The following is a 21,653-nucleotide window of genomic DNA, read 5'->3' on the forward strand; positions in this document are numbered from 1 at the left end:
TGCACCTCCAAAAATGTCTAGGCATTTTATCGCAGCAATGTTTTGCTATATTGTGACAAACACTTACCTGCCCCATGGCATGTAGCCCTCCAAAATTAAGTCGCCAGGGGAATATTTTAGTCGCATTTGGCGAGTGGCGACCGTTAGTTTACAGCCCTGATCAGGACAATGCAATTTAACATAGTTTCACAGAGTTTACAGCTGTTGGGCAAAAACAAGACAAAACAGCTGATAATATCCTACAATTAGGTGTTGACAGAAAAGCCCAGATATCTCACAACTTCCAGACATCCCAGATGGAGGAGTGCGCCGTAACAGAAATCCCAAGAGGTGGTGTAGTCGGCATACACACTTTGTCCATCCAACTCACACAATAAACACAGGGCTCTGCTCAGCCATTTAGCCCCAGGTCTGTCAACACAATTACAGCTGGCTCATCTGATTAGCTCTATCTGTTTGAAGGAGTGTTAATTAATGAAATCAGCTGCTGCGTGGGATTAAAACCCACAGACTTTGGGGCTTCAACGTTGATCTGTTTGAAATTCTGCCAAAATTAAAAAGTGTAAAAGTAAAGTTAAGAGTACGACAAAGACAGAAGCTAAAGCCGCACTGAAACGGTGATGGGCTCGATAGCTTTCAGTGGCTAATGTTAGCAAGCTTTAGATAAATGTGATAAAAGTTCACTGAGCCATTATCCTGTTGCTGTTCAAAACAAAAGTTACGTAGTCTTACTTTAAGGGAAGTGTATTTGACACTTCCTGTAAGATGCTGTATATTAAGAGTTGATAGAACAGTTGGTGTTTGACCTCAAAGAGAACATTTACTACACAGGCCGGTAACACTTAAAAAAGAAAAAGACCAGCTCACGGCCAATCTGCTGACTTTTTCAAAAGGTTTGTCAACTTCCAGAACACATCACACCGAAGAAAAACCAGTAACCCCTGCGATGTTGTGTCTTCTTCCTCCCCCAAGACCTTCGTTTGTGAAGTTTGAGAAGTTGCACGATTACTACCACACTGAAAACGACGACGAGAGCCCCTTCATCTGCTCTCAGCGCCGAGACAACGGCATGAGGGACTGCAGCTTGGTGCCCAAGCTGTACGAGGGAGGCCTGCAGTGCGACTTGGACATGGACTCTTACAACAGCACCGACAACACCACTTGCGTCAACTGGAACCAGTACTACACCAAGTGCTCTGATGGTCCCTACAATCCTTTCAAGGGCGCCATCAACTTTGACAACATCTGCTACGCCTGGATCGCCATCTTTCAGGTGAGACGGCTTCAGGAGAGTAAGACGGATAAAATGAACCGGGGGGGAGGACAAAAGCCAGATTGGACACGAGTTGTCCCATCAGTCTGGCTGCCGCTCGGGTTTGACTGCGTGGGGATTATTCTTCTGCTGAGTCTTTGTGTTTGGAACTCTGGACTATGAAATATGATTTTCTTTTAATGTGTGTTTCTAATTCTACTCTTGCTTCTCTTCCCTCTCTCCGTTTCTCTTCAGGTGATCACCCTGGAGGGCTGGGTGGACATCATGTATTTTGTGATGGATGCTCACTCTTTCTACAACTTCATCTACTTCATCCTTCTCATCATTGTAAGTGCCGCTTCGTGGCGCCACCAGCTGCGTGCTGATGGTTGAGCGAGTGGGTCAGTCGGAGTTTCAGGTGTGTGAGCGTCCGTTCTGAGTGTGTGAATAACAGTGTCGTCTGCCCCTCCTTGTTCCTCAGATCGGCTCGTTCTTCATGATCAATCTGTGCCTGGTGGTCATCGCCACTCAGTTCTCGGAGACCAAGCAGCGGGAGAGCCAGCTGATGAAGGAGCAGCGGGTGCGCTTCATGTCCAACGCCAGCACCCTGGCCTCCCTCTCCGAGCCGGGCTCCTGCTATGATGAGCTCCTCAAGTACCTGGTTCACATCATCCGCAAGGGGGCCAAACAAGTGGTCCATATCTGCAGGCTCTTGGCTCGCCGGGCCGGGCTCAACGTCGCCGCCTCGCCGCCGGCCACGGAGCCCCAACGTAGCCAGAGCCAGAGGAGGAGGAGGAAGTCCTCCAGGCAGGGATCAGTGTCAGTTCATCACATGGCGCACCATCATCACCACCACCACTACCACCTGGGAAATGGCAGCGTGAGGGGAGGAGGGAGCGTCCGGTGTGTGGAGAGTAGGGATGTGGAGGCTGGAGCTCATAACAACAACGGAGGGGGTCTTATAGCGACAACTGGCGCCGGGCATCTCACTTTGGCGTTACCCTCGTCCGTCACAGCAGCCACCTCCGATTCAAACCTTGCCGCTTTGTCCAGTCCGACAGCAGCAGCTGCTGATTCCGCCTCAGTTCGCAGTGTATTCAACGCGGAAACTCTTTGCTGTACCCCCTCGCCCGCATGCATGGCGCCGACTCCGAGCTCCTTCTCCCTGGCCCCGGCGCCTGCGTCCAGGGCCGTTAAGAGGAACTCGGTGCCCTTTGCCGCTCCAAGTCCTAAAAACTATCCCACTCTGCAGGCCCGAGTCCTCGCAGAGTCCAGACGAGGGAGTGCTGCAGCCAGCACTCTGACTAACATCAACTTCAACCTCAACATCCCACCCGTGTCCCTGGAGAGACGGCCATCCAGCCTGGTGGACACATACACCCCCACAGGTAGACAGCTCACTTAGGATAAAAGATATACGTTGTTATAATGGATGACCAAGGCCTCAGGGTCACCAGAGGTCAGTTACAAACCGCCTCCATGTCTGAAATGAAACCTTGGTGTATTTAGATTTCATGCTGAAACTTTTATGCCTTAGTCATAAAATGCACAATTGGTTTTTTTCTTTCTGCCCCACTTTAAGTAAGAAACTGGAAGCCATCATGGGGTTTTTGGGAAACCACAAAGAGTATCTGATTCACTCAGAATAAGTGTTTCATTTCCACATCAGAGTAAATCAAGCGACATACAACGGGAGTGGTCTTTTTGTTCTGTAATCACCTATTTGCCGGAGCACAGAATCTCGATTTCTCGTGATTAAGCTTCAAATTATTCCACAGTTCAGGGTGGGAGACGGAAAGAAAGGCTAATTCCAGTTGATAAATGTTAATACCTCATGTCTGAGCGCGCGGCCAGCTTTGTCTGCCTGTGGCCAAGCTCTGAAAACCGCTGGGCTCAACTGAAGTCAGGCCAGGTCCGTTCAGGTTGCACAGACAGCGGAGCAGTGGCTGCCGGCCAGACAGGTCACAGCACAGTCATTACTCATACAGCACACGCTGTCCATCACCGTCCAACACACTCCCTCTGACAAACACGCAACGCTCCAAAAAGGTTGTTGTTCACAACTGATCTCTTTCATTGGATTTGATTGTTTGTCTAAAGCACTTTTTCACTGCAGTTTCTGCATCTGGTCATTCTCACTCCTCTGCAGCCCAGCTCTCCTGCCAGCTGTCGGCGCGTGACCTCAGCACCACCAGCAGCGCCATGGACACGGCCGCTTTGACATTGGACCCGGAGAGCTGCCCCTACTGCGCCAAGGCCCTCGCCAATGAATCAGAGGGCGGCACCGAGTGCAACGAGACGCCCGGCGATTCGGACAGCGAGGGCGTATACGAGTTCACGCAGGACCTCCACCGCAGGGACAGGAGGGACAGCCGGCAGCCCAAAAAGAAGCACCGCAGGCTGGGCAAAACAGCGGCGAAGGTGGTTCACTTCTGGAGGCTGGTGTGCGACACGTTCAGGAAGATCGTGGACAGCAAGTACTTCGGTCGGGGGATTATGATCGCCATCCTGATCAACACTCTGAGCATGGGGATCGAGTACCACGAGCAGGTTCGTGTGCATGTGCGTCTCATTGAGAAAAGTGTGAGTGTGTAAAGTTGAATGCGGCTGTCGCATGATGCTGCGGAGAGAGTGGCAAAGCTGAATGACCACACAAAAGTTCACAGCGGGAATATCCACTGATGCCAGAAAAAAAAAAAGTATAGATCCTCAGTGGACGTCCGTGTCATTCTGTGTGATTGTGTAAGCTACACTGCTCCCAACAGGCCCAACTGGAATTCCTGATGTCTCTCGCTGGTCTCTTTTGTTTACACAAGCGTAATTACAGCCAGAGAGAGAGAGAGAGAGAGAGAGAGAGAGTATGAGAGACAGAGGAAACAGAGAGAGACAGGGGTGATTTAACGGGCGAGGAAGGCCCCACAACATCTGACAGAGATTTTCTCTCTCTTTCTTTCACTCTCAGACTTGTTTTTTTTTACTCCTGGGTTTCTTTCTTCTTTGACCACATTTACACCTGATATTAACTGTATCAGGATACCGTGTCTGGGATCAGACTGCCGTTGGTACATCTGGAGGTCGTTCTGACGCTCGTTGTGATTAGATTTCACCAGCGCGTGAATGCAACCTGTACGCACAGCAGTTTGGGAGATCACTGAACCCCGGCTCTCCCCTGCTATCTTAAGAATAAAAGTAAAGCCCACACAGCAGCAGCAGCTCCACCCACCACTGTGCATATCCCGACACGGGCAGAACTGAAATAAGAAAATGCATATCAATCAATTTCTACATTATTTCTTCAGGTACCTGCATATAAGATCATACCCACTTGTTTTATATCACAACAATCTCAGCTCAGATATTTTGGCCCCAAGTGCTGAAAGATTTCAGCCCATCTTTTTTGAAATTCCACTGATGCGGATGAAATGTACCAAAGTCTTAGGTTCATGAAAATAATGCGACATGTGAGTGAAATAGTGGATAAATGCACGTGTTATTAAGTTATATAACACGAGTAAAGTAAGTGACACAAGTGTGTGTCTGTGTGTGTGTGTGTGTGTGTGTGTGTGTGTGTAGCTGTGTAGTGGGGGATTGAAGCCTGGCCAGGTTTTATGGGGTTTCGATCTCTGACCCAGTGCCTGTAAACATATCCAGATGCCAAACATCCTCAGCACACACACACACTTACATACACGCACACACACACACACACACTTTTTTTTTCAACACTTTTTGTTGTGGTTTTGTTCCTTCCTCCTCTTCTCTTCCTGTGTTTCCTCTTTCCTCCGACTCTTTTCCTTTTTCCCTCCTCTTCACTCTCCTTTCACCTTCACCTCCACCACCTCCCTCCTCTCCAGCCTGTCTTCTTCTTGTCTTCTCTCTGGAGTGCTCTCTCCTTGTTTGGGTAACATGGATCCCTCCAGTCTCCAGACTGGCTGCTGAAAACTTCACCGAGACACCTCATTGATTGGAAGCCCATCAACCAATAAACACAAGCACCAGTAAGCCTCTGTTTGTCTCAGTAACTCCACCCGGAGAAGAGGCTGGGTCCTGCCATGTTTCCTGCTGGATTTGTTTGCACAGTGTGTTCCCTAATTACTAATTACTATCATCCTTGTATTTAAATAAACACATATTGTGCTCATTTAAGTTGATTTGATGCAACCTGCCGTTCAGACGGAGGTATACGCAGATGTGTGGAAAGCTGGCAAGTTTGCAGAAGGTTTGACCGGGTGTTTTTGACTCATTTAAACGCAGTGTGTTTTCTGTGGGTCTGCTGAACAGCATCGACTGAGCTGCCTTGCGATCCAATGCTATGAGGAGTTTTGGTTTGGAGCGAAGGGGGATTAGCTCAAGGTGACGCTGAGTGCTTTAAAATGATGTTTCCCTGAGCAAGTCCTCGCTTGTGTGAAGGAGGGTGTAAAGGTCTGGTTTGCGTATAATCATTCAAATGAACGGTGTCAAAATATTCTGCTTTAGGACTCGAGGTATAATAGTGATTGTAGATTAAAATGTTCTTCTATAACTCTTCATTAAAATCCAATAGCAAAGAAATATCTTTGCCTGACAGACTGTAGATCAATGGGGGTCCCTCGGGATCCTGAGCCGAATACAGTAAAACCAGGAACTTCTGACTCAGCAGGTCCACCTCCTTTCCTTCTTCTTCTGTTTGCATTCTCTGCTCTCGAACCAAATCTGAATACCAAAGGTGGGCCCCACCTCCGTAACGTCCTCATGCAGAGAGTTAGCCCTCGGTGGCTGATACAACACGTCCTGCAGCTGCCTCATAGTAAGAGCCTGCCAACACTTCACAGCAGTGAAGGTATTTTATAATCTCATTCCAGGTGTTTCACTGCCGCACAAATTAAATTTAAGATATTGATTCTAATTATCTCAGGGACCGAAGCGCCGCCGGGAATGTGCTGAGATCTAATGAGGGGGGAGGAGCTGATCCTGGAGGGCTTTTATTATGTATGCAGATGTACAGAGAGACGCTTTTCAGAGCACATTACATAAAGAATGCAAAGAGCATTTAGAGGTAGCCTGCATCACAGGTACGATAAATCAGTGATCCATTAAGTGATATCCTCCCCTGCGCTCTATCCCTGCATTCACTCTCTCTCTCTCTCTCACTCTCTCTCTTCACCGTCTATTAATAAATGCCCAAAATAATAACTTTTAAAAAAAGAATATGACCCCAATGTAAGATCAAAAACTTTTTGCCAGTATCAGAGTTTAAACATTCACTGTGGCATCTGCCCAGGAGATCGATCATCGATGCCACTGTCTTTAACACAACCCCTGATAGATGGAGGTAAAACTTTCCGTTTATCATCTGCTGAATCCGAGTCAAAGTTTGTGTTTGGGGAAAACTGTACCTTTAAGAAATTGCGGCCCTGTTGAGTATGACAGCGTATCGATCAAGCTGACCTGTTTTTCAGCCCCCCACCCCCACCCCCCCAATGTTCTGTAAACGGATGATACACACACACACACACACACACACACACACACACACACAGTAGATCTGGTATTTTGCACCATTCAGCCGCAGATCAGGTTTTTCTAAGAGTTCAGAGTTTCAAGAAGGAATTAGACACGTTAAAACATCTGCCACATGTCGACCTGTATGGTTGTTTAGGTTGGAAGACTTGCTCATTTTTTGTTTGTCACTTTAAAGATACATCTTTCATTTTACACGTAATATTTCGACCCATTGTTTATTTATAAATATTAAGTGCAGCTTTAACTTCAGCCAGAAAAGAATTTATTAAACAGCAGCTGCAATTCTGAGCTTTAAGTCTCATCATAAGAACTCGATATTGACATTTTATCTCAAGGACCGACACTCACTCTTCTACATGCGCAGGCCTCTTGAGAAGATGGACCACGACAGATACTGTACATCCAAACACACGTCCTCCCAACACAAACATGTTGTTACCCTGCGACCCATCAGCGCGTACGCAGCCGGGGCACCTAAAAAACCTCCCTGTCCGTGACACACAACAGAGCACCCTGTCTGCTTCCTATCTGGCTTCCTATCGCACTCACAAACACGCGCGCACACACAAACACTCACAAACACTCAACGCCGCACGTGAAAAACGTTCCGTACATTCATTTCGCCGCCAGGGCAACAGGCGCCGGTGAGTGCGGCGTACGTGAATGTGTGCGCGGCGCAGAGATGGAGGGATAAAAAGATGATTAAGTGGAGTGTTGGACGGGGATGACAGAGTGTAAGGACTTGGAGGCGGAGGGATGGAGGGGTTGCAGGGTGGAAGAGTGGAGGCGGATGGTTTGTAAGAGTGAGGAGAGGGTGTCTGCTTTATCTCTCCATACAGTTTAAGAGCATTACCATTTATGGTGGAGCTGATGGAATAGTTGTGTATCTGCCAACTGTGTGACACGGCTCGTAGCCTATTTACTTGGAAAGGTCGATCTTTTCTCTCGCTTCGCATAAGAAACTTCCCCTCGTCTTTACGGCCTGCTCCTCTTCCCTACTTCCTTTTTTTTTTCTGAGGCTCCCCTGTCAACCTCTCCGCTCCCTCGGCGAACACCGCTGACGCCAAAATAGCTTGAGGAGAAGTTAAGAGGCGTAGAAAAAGACAGGGGTGTCGAGGGAGACGTAAAATGCATGGTTCCTGTTTTGGAAATTGTTGATGCTTGTTATAGTGGAAGCCTTTTAGCTCTGACATGAGTATTGATTCGGGGTGTAGCTGTTATATGGGCACAAAGTGATCCGATGTCACTTTTGGGTCACTTCGTCTATATTTTCCACAAGGCAACGTTTTTTGACTTTATTAACCTTGAGAGCTACTCACTTGTAGATGGTCCTTAAACTTCTGAGTGCTACTCAACAGTGACATATTGCTGTTTGTGTGTGTGTGTGTGTGTGTGTGTGTGTGTGTTTGTTCTTGAGGAATAGAAGGTTTAATTTGAGAAGTCAAGTGCGTGAGACTTGACGTAAAGGGCAGCGGTACGCTCGCCCTGAGTGCAGATGTGTGCGGCTGAAACACGCTGCCACTTGCAGTGAAACCATTAACTTGAAACTTGAAATTAAAAAAAAAAACAAAAAAAAACGCTGGCAGCCACTTTGACTTGCATTTCTACTCACAACAAAAACATGGATCCATGAACGAACTGCAGTAATTCAGTTAGCCAACCTTGAATCAAAACGGCATGCTCTTTATTAAATCACTGAAATTCAAGTGAAATGCAGTGATGGTTGACTGCTTGGACTTGCACTTTGGAAGCGTTTTCTGTTGTTGTCTTGTGTCTTTTATTTCAATTGAAGTGTCGGCCAAGCCAAGCTAGGCTGTATAGGCTAATGCCAGCGCGTTAACATGCTCAGAAAAACTTGCCAATGTTTAGTATTAATAATATTTACCACTATTTATAGCACCTTGGTTTGGTGCACCACATGCTAACGTTCACTAACTGGCACAAACTCAATCACATAATCACATAAATCAAAGTTCTGGACAAAGAGGATGGAGCGATCTCCCTCGCTCTAAAAGCTGGGCGTGCACCTGAAGCTGTACTTGAGTAAAGGCACAACCAGAGAACGCTGGAGGAGTTGTTGTTGTGAGGCGGGAATGTCGATTGAAGACTGTAGAATAGATCTGTCAGTGAGGTCGATATCTTTTCCTTCTGGTTTTTCCCTTCAAAATAAAAGCAGCCTGACATCTTCATTTGACGGGCTCGGTTATTATGAGGACAGACATTAACATTGGTTTAAAGTTCTAACGTTTAATTTTCAGTGTGTTTATTGAAGGCCTCTTGGTGCATTTTCGTGCTGTATTGTTCTCACACACACACACACATACACACACACACACACACACACACATTTGCTTCTCCTGGTGCCAAACCAAGAGAGTCAGTGGAAAGACCCTTTCGCTCTGCCTCTTGCTTCAACCAGAGACAATATTTATTCAGCTTTTATCCTGCCCTGCTCGAGGAATGTAGAGCTAGCATCTGAAGACACTGGCCGCCCTCCAAGACGGGGCTAAGGAAAGTGTTTTTCTAATTTGTGCAATGGTGAGACGTAAACAGCGAAACAACAGCTCCTAATCCTGGTTTATAGAGGGAGGGCTCTTCCAGCCCTTAAGGCCATGAAATCAAAAGGGGAGAATCAATGAAGTGATCAAATGTTAGATCCAGTTATTTCCTGGTTCAGTGACATGTCAAATAACTTGCTGCCTGTATTTAGCAAGGTCTCCTTTCAGGTCCTGCTCTGACTCGACCATTTTATTTTTGTTCTTGTTAGCGCTGCTTTCAACATTTGCTGTATTGGAAAACACTGTTAGAGATGCATATTCAGAATAACAACATACTAACTACAGGCAATGAGGAATGAATTAAAAGCAAAATGATTGACGATTGAATTCCAGATTATAATATTTCTAAATTAGAAATTCTGTATTTGACGTTTGAGGTTTTTGAAAATCCAGGTTTAAGCTGACGGCTGTTTGCAGTTTGGTAGGTGGTGCTAAATATGCTAAAAGAATCATTAAAGACAGCGGCGGCAGAGTATGTTGGAAATAATACATATAAACAGAAACATCTGCACTTTGTTGATAGTTGGCAGAAGTTCTGAAAAGGAAATGCATATGGTTCTTGTAATCAGTTATCTTCTTTTTTATCCTATTTAAGATGAAATCATGTCAACATGTGGTTTCTATTTCGACTTCTATCATTATTACCTGTAGGAATCACATTGACATGGCTTTTCTCAAAGAGCAAATGATCTAAATATACATTTTCATTGTTCTATCAGAGTTAGGTTCACATGACATGAAATTAGTTTTCTTGACGTTTAGTAATAGTTTAATCAGATTCTGTTGAAGATTTTTGCGACAATAAAAGATAATACTATCGTCTGCAAATTAAATATCATCTTCCAATTTATGAACATTAGGCAGATCGTATATGTAAGTTATAAACAACAAAGGCCTTAAAGCTGATCCTGTGGAACACCAGATTTAAAGGGATAGTTTGATATGTGAGGAAATATGTTTATTTGATTTCTGGAGGAGAGTTAGAGAAGATCAATACCACTAATGTCAGGATTAGCTTAGTCTAGCATGTATAACATAACATTATATGGCAAATGCTTTGTTTATTGTTTTACATTGAAGTTTAAAGCTCACTACTTTACACATTATACCTTGTTTCTTTAATCTGTACAAGAAAAAACAAAATGTGAAAATGAGAATTTGCTGTCTTACATGTGCCGGACTATTTCCTGGCACCCTGGGTTAGCTAGGCTAGCTGTTTCCCTCTGTGTCCAGTCTTTTTGCTAAGCTAAACCAACTGGCTGCTCGGTGGAGCCTCATGAGTAGTTTGTCCTTAAATTCCTCCTGGAAATCCCTCCTCGATCCAAATCAGCATTAAGAACAGCCACTCCAGTGAAACGGCTCTGTTGACTGTGACGGAGGCCCTAAGGGCAGCCGGAGCTGCAGCTCAGTCCTCCATCCTTATCATGCTGGACCTATCAGCAGCCTTTCACATGATGGACCACCACATCCTGCTATCTGTATTCTTCAATATGGGCATGTCGGCAGAGTGCTCTCTTGATATGACTGGTATCTCAGCGAGCTCGAGCGTTCCTTTAATGTGCCATGACAAGGACATGCGCCCTTCCCCCAGTATATCTCCCCACAGGGGTGCCCCAAGGTCTCGGGTGCAAGAGAGTACAAGTACAAGAAAGTCATCAACTGAATCGGACCAGAGCAAACCAGCTGGAGGTGTGAAAACGCCCTCAGTCGTCTGAGACAAATCGGCCTCATAATTGTTATTAAATCAGGACCAACCAACCAGCCATAACAGGGAGTGTATCATTCTCCATTTCATGTTGAAATTTCCTCCTTTGTGACATGCCTAAGCAAACCACTTGATTAAACTAACAAACGCCCACACACACACACACACACACACACACACACACACACACATACCAGACGTGGTACTGCATCATTGACAGTCTGGAGTGGAACGCAGCGCAGCATCCCATTTAGATTAGATCACTTCAGATTAGGTGACATTACATTTGACGCTGACCAGATTACACGTATTCCTCATCCAACACTCCTCGCCCCCCTAATGCGCCTGCAGCCTCTGCACACAGGACACAGCCATGAGAGGAAGCAATTAGAAAAGCGAGGACGTCTTTCTCATTTAAAAAACTTGCACACGTGGACACATTCATCTCTCTCTAGGTTGTCTGCACACCTCTGTGGCCATTACTCAATTAAGAAATTTCTCCTGTCTTGATAAACTAATGGCTGTGAGTCTTTGGTGATGCTAGCTTGTGTGTGTGTGTGCATGTTCTTGTGTGTTCTTGTGTGCGTTTCTATGTGTGAAAAAAAAAAAAAAAAAAGGCTTTTATGGTCTCATTCTCTTGCATGATGTCTGAGGAATGTCTAATATACAAGCTGGAACAATAGCAGAGCAGAAACAGTGGGGGAAAAATAATGACCTGAACCTCTCAAGGCCAGATGTCTGCAGGCCAAGTCTCACCTCGTAAAAACTGTACTTCTTGTTCTGGCTTATCAACTGTATGTATTATACAGCTCTACGTGTGTGTCGACATGCGTGGCTATAAGTGTGAGTAGGTGCAGAGCTTTGTGCATACAGTGTGTGTGCATACATGGTAATGAGTGTGGGAGTAGAGCTCGCTGTGTGGGTTTATGTGTGTGGCCTTTGGATGTGTGAGTCCACATGCTTATTAGTGTAACTTTGGGGTACACCTGTATGTGCATTTGTGGTGTGTGTGTGTGTGTGAGGGCATTCATCTGAAAGAACACACAAACATCTAAGTGCCCCTGCATTTGTTTACCCTTTGAATTTTTCTTAATCGCACAATGTGCGCGTGCACGTATGAAGGATTTGCCGCCGCTGCCGCCGCGCTTCAGTGTCAGTGTTCAAATGAATGTACACATTAAAGCCGTGGGATCAAACAAACAGATTCGTCTGTGTCTGTGAACGCAGACACGGACACACGAGGCACAGACGATGACAAAGAGGTGATTCGAAAACCAGAGAAAAGCTTGTTTTTCAGGAAGCGGGGTTCACCGGCAGGAGCTGCTCTGCAGGATATGGGCAAATTATTCTTTTTTATTTAACAAGGAGGGAGGAGGCGGAAGATGTCGTGCTCTACTCTCTACATGGCGTCTACAGTTTAACATCGTCCATGCTATGGGTTATGGTGTAATATTAGGCTGTGATGTTGCTGGACTCTTTTCCTTAGGGGCTAAAGCCAAAGGCAGGTCCTATTGGAATAATGACTTAACACCAAGCAACAACTTGTGAGTGTTGACTCGCTCAAACTCAGATAGAAACTGTCAAACACTCTTATTGAAGTTTTCTGTAGATGATGGTTGCTTTTGACACACTAGCTCTGGGCACACATGGACTGAAAGACCCATTTCAACCAAATTTCAAGAACTATTCTCTTGTATTTCTGCAAAAATTGAAATTCTATTTCAGTGTTTACTGCTTTAAAGCAGGTACGCTGTAACCCCACTGAAACAACACCAACAGTGACGATATTTCATAATAAGCGACTCATATCCGTCAGTGTTGTTTACCTGGTGCTATAACGCAGCACAAGGCTCTGTTATTTAAGTGTTGATGCTAATCTCTGTATTCCTTTCTCTGTGTATCCATCCTAGTGTTGGGTAATCACTGCTCAAACAGTCATTGTTCGTAGTGATTAGTGGCAGCCCACCAGGACGGGCTTAAAGACACACACTGTGTTTACATGACGTTACATTACCTCCTGGTTCAGCCTGGGGATAATGTTCCTGCAGGGACGACGTCTCTATTTATACGCACACACACACACACACACACACACACACACACACACACACACACACACACACACACACACTGGGGGATACTGAGACTGTAAGCCAGGCAGTCACACACACACATGCACACATTCACTTACAACATTTATGATGGAGAACATGCAAACACAGATCAGGCCTTCAACACCTTCCATCCACTGTGTCGTGTCAGTGTAATCTGTGTGTGTGTGACATCATGTTTGAGTTGTGTAAACTGTTTATTGCATCGAGATGAAAGGCCTCATGAAGTCTGTCTGGGGTGTTCCACAGTCCACAGACACATAACATCATCCCCATCGGCTCTTTTCTCCTCGCCAATGATTACAGCTACGCGGCGGTGTAGACGTCTGATTTACATACTGTGCTGTATTTGGTTGTGCCGCGCCTTTTATGTTTTGGATCAGGTTCTTTCTCTTGTCTGCTCGCTCTCTCTTTTTTTTTTTTCTGGCACGCATACACCCACGCTTAAATGCTGTCACACACACACCAGTTGTTTGATGTAGACGTGAGTGGCAGCCCAATTCTCTAATGAGCTTTGAGCAGACATCCCAGGCACATTCAGCCGCAGCACTGTGAGTGGTGTGTGTCCTGGTGCGAGATAAAGGTTGTGTGTGTGTGTGTGTGTGTGTGCGTGTGTTTGTGTGTGTGGTGTACATGTGTGAGAAAAGTAGTTGTGTGTGCATAGGCAGATTTGTCAGATTTTAATTGAATTTAGTCACTGACACATTTCTTTGTGCACATGTGACACTGCAGGTGTTGTCGCTGTAGTCATATGAACATCTTGCTTCTTCACAGGTTTTATCATCAGTGCAGATTGCATGCACTTACGGCGATACATTAACGATCTCCTCCTTTTTAAACCTCTCTGTGTCTGTGTCACCAGCCTGACGAGTTGACCAACGCATTGGAGATCAGTAACATCGTGTTCACCAGCCTCTTCGCTCTGGAGATGCTGCTGAAGGTTTTAGTCTATGGGCCCTTTGGCTACATCAAGAACCCCTACAATATCTTCGATGGCATCATCGTGGTCATCAGGTGAGTTGTAGAGCAGGACTTCCTAAACAAAGATTTTTATTTTTCAGAAACCCCTGAAATGATACAGCAGTGGTCGGCGACTGGCGCCCCACCAGCAATAATAACTGGGCTGCTAAATTTTGCTAAAATAGATCTCCGTCTGAAGCATTTCCTCGTTAGCCGTTTTGCCTAGAAAATAAAAGCACGACAATGTTTTATTCTGAAAAGTTCTGAAAGGAAGTTCGAAAGGTTCTATTGCTTGATTGGCAAACCTCCGACGGAGTAGACATACAATGTATGATAAGAAAAGAGGAGTTCAGTAAATCAGTCAGTCAAACGTGTACACTGAAAGAAGCGTCAAAGAAGCGAAAAGATAGGAACCACAACTTCCAGTCAGGACCTTTTAGAATAAAATCAGAGTGGACACAGAATGCAGATGATGAGCAAGATCGTGGATTGCGATTCTACCCAAAAATATGATCCCCCCCCCCCATCTGTGACTGTGGGCCACAGCGCCACATATCTGAACAGTAACAAAGTGAATTCCAGTTGCATTTTTATCAATATCTTAAATTAGCCTTTGTTCTGGCCCCCCAATCTAATGGATTAGAAAAAAGTTGGCCCGAGGCCAAACTAACTTACCCCTGTGATACAGGGATCCCTTTGTCGCTGCTCTCTGTTTCTGTTTTTAAAATATTACCACTGGGAATACATAACCTGAGGCCCTTTACATTCTCATGGTCATTATTATACAGGAAAAGCACACAGTGGTGATGTAATGAAACCTGGGGGAAATCAGCCGCTACAGAGCATAAAGGTACAGTCATATTAACTTTCCATCCAACAAAATGTACCCAAACGCAGCCCTGACAAAACAATGTGATATCACCATTGGGTGGGTAGTGAATAGTCAAGAGAGAGTGAAGAGGTATTACTGTAGCAGGGCGATGCTGCAGTTTGTAGTCTGGTAGTGCAATGCTGTGGTGAACACCACTAAGATAATGGCTTCTCCATTTCCTAAAAGTGTTTTACTATTGCTATTATGGCAATAAAAAAAAAGAACAAAAGAGTCAAAATCAGCAGCTGCAGCAGAGAAGAAGCTGCTGATTTGATGCACCACTGGGCAACCACGCCAGGTGTCCCAAATCAAACACACCTGCCACGTGGAGAGACCAACAGGTGCATGCTGGGTCTGGCTACTCTAAATGCTAAATACACTTCCTGTTTCCTAAGTGGGCGTGGTCGTGATTGCTTGTTCGTGTCAAAACGTTACAATATAATACAACACTAAAAATGTTATGTGTGAAATTGCGGCTAATTTTGCCGATTTTTATCTTTTGGAAAAACAGTAGCATTATTAAGCAAAGAAATAGCAGAAAGAAGCTTTATTTCAGTTTGAACTTTTGATTAATGGGTTCACTTATAGGACCCGCTAAACGTCTGTGGTTGGAAAGCAACGTCGCCAGTGCTGCAGCAGTGAAACCAGAACCGACAGAGTGGAAAGATCCATGTTGCGAAGTCTCGCGAGAGTTTGTTGCTGAGACGGAGCCAGTTCTCAAACAGTTAATTTTCTCCTGATCTGCAATTTCGATGTCAGATTGTTGAGTTAGCTCCGTTAAAAACAAGAAGCGATGATCAGCTGGTATGTTAGCTAGCTGCAGCAACTGGTGTTTGGTGACAGTCGGGTAGCGCCGGGTCGGCGACCGAGCCGTTAGCTCGCTGTGTGAACTGTTTTGCTAACCCGTTAGCTACACCTGCCGTCCGAGAGGCTGCTTCCGGGAACGAGAAGAGGTTTTAGACCGAGACCGTGTCCCATAGTGAGACACATCACTCATGTTTCAGAGAACCGAGGTTAATTTTCTTAACTTAAAGTTATAGTTTGCGTTGAGAACTAGCATAAAAGCTGGATTTAGAGCAGGTAATGGAGGACTTCGTGGTGCACGAGACGCAGAGTATGATCTGAGTACATATTTACACAAGTAATTTTACTTGTACTTGAGTAAAAATTTCTTATCCCACTTATCCACAGTTGTAGTATGAATAGAAGTGCATCTGTGTCCACATCTGCACACCACGTCTGTCCGAGGACAAAGAAAAAACATGATATTTAAATGCCAATATTCAATAATTCACTGTGTTAACTTGTGGAAATTCACCATTTATTAAAATATTTATAATTTGTTATCATTACATTGCGTGATAAACTCCGGATAGTGTACAGTTTTAATCTTTAGTATTAGTAGTATTAGTATTGAGAGATGTTATCTTAAGAGCTAAAAAGCCACAAATGTTGTTATTATTGTTCAAATTTAAAGCCGTACAAGTCATTATTGACAATGTGAAATGTGTGATGTCTAATGAAACCACAGAGACTCTACATAAATACTATTTTAGCGTCTGCCAGCTCATCGTTTTGTTTTGCAATCTGCAACATTAATAAGTGAAGGTTGTAAAACCTCTTCAAATCTCACTTGTGAATACGTGTGTCTTCTCAGTGTGTGGGAGATCGTGGGTCAACAGGGTGGCGGACTGTCGGTGCTGAGGACATTCAGGCTGATGCGGGTGCTGAAGCTGGTGCGTTTCATGCCAGCCCTGCAGAGGCAGCTGGTGGTGCTGATGAAGACCATGGACAACGTGGCCACCTTCTGCATGCTGCTCATGCTCTTTATCTTCATCTTCAGGTAGGCGGTCTTATGAAAAAGTGTGTGAACTGTCTATTTTTTGTTGTTAATGGAGGAACGTGTGAAATAAATAGAAAAAGTTAGAGTTAAACTGAAGGGAGTTCAAATTCTGTAGGTGGAACTAGAAGCACACAGGTGTGGAATGAAAGTAAATTGATAGATCAATACATTGTGACTTCTGCATGATAAGCAGGGATCAATACAGACATGACAGGAGGAATGAGTCAATGGGATGACAAGACTTAAGTGATTCCCTCTTTTTGTCAGCAGTCCTTTTCTTGTGCCTGGTTAAGCAGTGTGGCTGAGCCCAACAAAATCAAAGCTAAAGAGGTTCACACACACGCACACACGCGCACACACACACACACACACACACACACGCACACATAAACGTCTGTACCAAGAGAAGACAATACTTTCACAAGTTATTACCAATGTTTATGATGCTTTGAAAAAACTGAAAAAGTTTGTACATAATACAAATGGGGACAAATAGAATAGTACAGTAAAACAATAGTTTAAAAATCTATCATGCCAGTGACAGACATATTGTTGGAGAACAGCAGCAGCATGACTTAAAGCAGTCGTCTGTATCATCATCAGTCATTTTGGACGCTGTAATTTGCGATGCTGTTGAATTGTATTGCATTATATTGACGGGTGTTTCTGTTAATCTGTCCATGCCACTTATATCAGTGAGGGTAGCATGTATGTCCAATACACACACACACATACATGTACACAAACACACAGTTCCAAGGGCCTTGTAAATACCAATAATAAACAGGCTTTGATTTGAGTGAAGAGTTGCCAAGTTGACACAGCAGAGGCCTGTTCATTGATCCCTGAGCTCCAGTCGAGCTTCAGTGTCTGTTTCTGAATAAAAGACAGACTGTAGTGCAGACTGACTACTGGTTCATCGTACGTCTTTCTTTCTTTCTTTCTTTCTTTCTTTCTTTCTTTCTTTCTTTCTTTCTTTCTTATTAGCAGGCTAGCTGGTAATTTGGTTGAAAAGACTTTAATCACTGCTAAACATAGTGGTATACAAGTGGTATAGTTGGCAAGAGTTAGCATGAGGCTGTTTCCTAATCTCACTACAGTTTCCTTTATTCTTGTTTCCTTTATTTCCATCCCCATCTCTCCTCAAACTCATTTTTTTTACATGTTGAACTGCAAAAGCTATCAATGCTACCAAGTCTACAGTAGTACCCAAGACTTAGTAACATAGATATCGGTCAATGCAACTGCCATGTCTGTCCAGTAAATATGGAACTAGAGCCAGAGGTGATTAGCAAAGCTTAGCATGGAGACTGCAGCAGGGGGGACCAGGTAGCCCGTTATTTTACACTACTGTTTATTTACCAATTACAACACATGAAATCCAACATGTTAGTTAGTTAGAGAGATTTGAATGTGTTAATGTGTTAATGGGTACATTTTTAGGCCAGGTTAGCTGTTCCGCCCTGTTTCCAGTCCTCATGCTAAGATTAACTCAAGTATTTGTGGAGTTATTCCTTTAAATTAAATAAGTAGTGGAAATAAATTTAAGTTATATTGTTGTTTCCACCGCCAGTGATCTTCCTTCGAGTGCTTTTTAAAATAAAAAAAAATACAAAAGGTGTATGTCACTGCCTTGGCTTGTGACGCTCTCCATGGTGCTGAACCTAACCTGGCACAAGCCAAGTGTTTATGAACCAATGACTGTTTTATTACCTCACTGACTCCAACACATGGTGTTTTTGTTCCCTTTGCTACTTTTTTAGTCATAAAAGTTTTGAGTGAATATTTCTATACTTATACAACAAATATTTTCCATTTATTTGTACTGTATCTAATGGGTTTGGCCTGAGGCAAACATTTATCCCTCGTTTTCCCTCCTTCCTGTGTCAGTATTCTCGGGATGCATCTATTTGGTTGTAAGTTCGGGTCGGAGAGGGATGAAGACACTGTGCCAGACAGGAAGAACTTTGACTCTCTTCTCTGGGCCATAGTGACTGTCTTCCAGGTGAGCATGAAACCCTGTCTCCCCTTCTCTTAACTCTGTTAAACATTCACGTTTTACTGTGCTATGCTCAGTTTAGCTGTAGCTTGACAATCTGTTGAGTTGTTAAAAAATTTAGCAACAGGATAACCTAAAGATATGCGAGTTCGTCCACCACCTGGCATCTCGAACTTCCCGTGTGATCAAACTGTACCCGCTGAAGTGCCCTCGGGGAATATCTTCTTGCATCATTGGTGCTGACTGAACCTATCCCCATTCAGAGGCTGATAAGACAATACGCTCCTGAATAAATAAAATATATCAAATCAAATATTCCTCTTCCCTGCTAGGCCTTCATCTATTCCCATATTTTCTTCTACTCATCTAATTTCCGTTTCCAACTATCTTACATAGGTGAATTCTTCCCTCTTGCATCATGTCACCTTGGATTAGTGACTTTAAGGCCCACTGTGGGGTCAAACCATCCACCCATTGTCTCTGCATAAATCACTGTATGGTATTTATTACCCTTAATATAGTAACCATGTATAATTCAGTGAAACATCTGATCAGGGACGATGTAATGTGCCAGCACGTCTCTCTGTGCAGAACATTGTTCTGACATGTCTGCTCTCATGATGTTACACAGAGACAGTTGACTGATCCAACCTATAGTCATGAAAGCTTTTACATTTTAGTGTTGCGTGTTTCAAATGAAAAACTGGTGGAGCACAGAATTTATTGCGTTTGAAGTTTTTTTTTTAGCTTCTATGAAAAACCACTGAAATATCACAAAAGTTAGTAACTTTGAGTTTGGAGAGTGGTGTTTTTTGGGGGGTGGTTTTTTGCCTTTTTAAAAAGCCAAAAACGAAAAAAGCATAAGTGTGAAAAATAGATGAAACTGTGTTTATCTGTTCAGATGTGATGTTAGCATGCCTCACTAACCTTTAGCTATTTGCTTGTTGGATTTGGAGATATTTGAACTTGAGTTACCCCAGCCAGCGTTATCTGAGCTGTTCACTGAGCTGTTCAAACTCATCTTAAAATGGAAACATTAAAAGGTCAGCCAGTAGCAGTGTTTTCAATTAACTCGCGTTAGCTTGATTAGCTACTAAGTACGTCTGATAAAATCTGCCAGCAACAGTTGTCATCTTCTAGAAATGAGAATCCTGTTTTCATTTACCTGGGTCTGAAATCAAGGACTCATTTCAATTTTTTAAAAGTATTTTGACTGGTAGTTTTACCACCATTATCTTGTACTTGTACAGGCACAACACTGTCCAATTGACAAACAAATACTAATACAACATTTTCTCGACAGTGATACGCTTTTTACCATGAACACTTTCTCTTCTCTCCACTAGATCCTAACCCAGGAGGACTGGAACAAGGTGTTATATAACGGCATGGCCTCCACCTCTCCCGTAGCTGCCCTGTACTTCATCGCACTTATGACCTTTGGAAACTACGTCCTCTTCAACTTGCTGGTGGCAATCTTGGTCGAGGGTTTTCAGACGGAGGTATAATGTTGCTGGTCACACATATGTAGCATACAAATACCATAGAGTTTAAATTATTGAGCTGTTTCGTCTGAAATTCATCCAACATCTGTTGTTTTCCTGAAAGAATGTGACACGTATGTGCCATTCTGGGTGGTCGGGTAGTTGGGGTTTATCTTTCTTTAAATGTAGGTCGACTTATTCCAATCTTACACGCTGATTTGACTTACTTCCAGGCCTTAACACATATAATTTCAATATATTCTCTGCTAGCTTTTAGAATAAATTGGGTTTTAACACTGAAATATGAGGCTAAATTACTCAATGAGGTGCCTATTTTTCAGTGCAGGCACACACAACACTAATGGGTGGATGTTCACACCCACACATACATAACAAATTCATGAACGCTGTAGGTATTAAATCTATATTTTTCCATGCACTCTCTGCAGCAGGTTATGTGAGGACGTGAGATCACAGCAGTTGCAGCTTTTCATTTTCCTCTCCTCTTCATCTTCATCTCACTGTCAGCCTCTTCTCCTCCCACTCTTTCCCACTATCTCAGCAGTCATCCTCATTATTGTTCTGCTCATTTGCCAATGCAGTCATGCCATAAAGTACATCATACGAAAAATATGTCTGCTCGACTAGACTGTGCATCAGCCCACACATCCCCTGTTTCATCAAGTCTCATGCTTGGATTCCTTAATTTCAGGCACCCCCTCCACCCCCCCAGCCCAACCCCAGTCTTTCCCGTGTATGTATGTTATCCACCACTGCACAATTGTTTGGGATTCTTCTCCAAGACGGCAAAGAGAAAGAGAGAGAGAGAGAGAGAGGAAGGTGGATTAATGGATATTATTGTTTGGAAACAGGCAGCTGGGAAAACAGTTTCTGTGAACATGTTTAGAGCCACACGGAGTAAAGGAGTTGAAACTCATTGAGCAACCTCCCTTCACTTTTCAGCCAGTCCATTTGAAGTGTACAGGGCTTTATCTGAGACGGATGAAGCGACTGAGAGAAATGAATAGTCGGTGAGATGATAGGGAGAGAGTAAATCACAGGAGTATTCAGTCTGTCTCTGGCTGTCTTCGTGTCTCCCCAACTCTTTCTTTAAGGGGTGACAACACCTCTGCTTTGATCTCTGATGCTCTTTGGCTCTTTGTCTGAGAGGATGGATAACCAGGCGGAGGGGTTGACGTCGAGCCGTTGAGCACTTGTTACTCTTTTTACTCGCTACATTACCCTGACTCATGATTCAAGTCGCGAGGTAACTTACGGACTGCTGAGGTTACAGGACGAACCATTTGCTGAGCGTTTTGGCAATCTGGTCATTTGCCATCACCACAACTGGAATGAAAAGAGACAGCT

At 44.1% G+C, this 21,653-nt stretch overlaps 1 protein-coding gene across 2 annotated transcripts in view; it reads left to right on the forward strand.

Moving 5' to 3' along the window:
- Positions 1-21,653, forward strand: part of cacna1g (calcium channel, voltage-dependent, T type, alpha 1G subunit) — a 119,715-nt gene that overhangs the window by 29,582 nt on the left and 68,480 nt on the right. For both annotated transcript variants that reach the window (XM_087175700.1, XM_023412584.2), the window contains exons 5-12: positions 973-1,273; positions 1,508-1,600; positions 1,734-2,640; positions 3,402-3,802; positions 13,991-14,142; positions 16,617-16,802; positions 18,693-18,807; positions 20,148-20,303. In XM_087175700.1, the coding sequence (XP_087031826.1) occupies positions 973-1,273; positions 1,508-1,600; positions 1,734-2,640; positions 3,402-3,802; positions 13,991-14,142; positions 16,617-16,802; positions 18,693-18,807; positions 20,148-20,303 (2,311 nt within the window). The remainder of the gene's footprint in view (positions 1-972; positions 1,274-1,507; positions 1,601-1,733; positions 2,641-3,401; positions 3,803-13,990; positions 14,143-16,616; positions 16,803-18,692; positions 18,808-20,147; positions 20,304-21,653) is intronic.

This window comes from Seriola lalandi, unplaced genomic scaffold (assembly GCF_002814215.2).
Source record: "Seriola lalandi dorsalis isolate HSWRI2012SDOR001 ecotype SW California unplaced genomic scaffold, Sedor1 jcf7180002054483, whole genome shotgun sequence".
Lineage (NCBI taxonomy): Eukaryota > Metazoa > Chordata > Actinopteri > Carangiformes > Carangidae > Seriola > Seriola lalandi.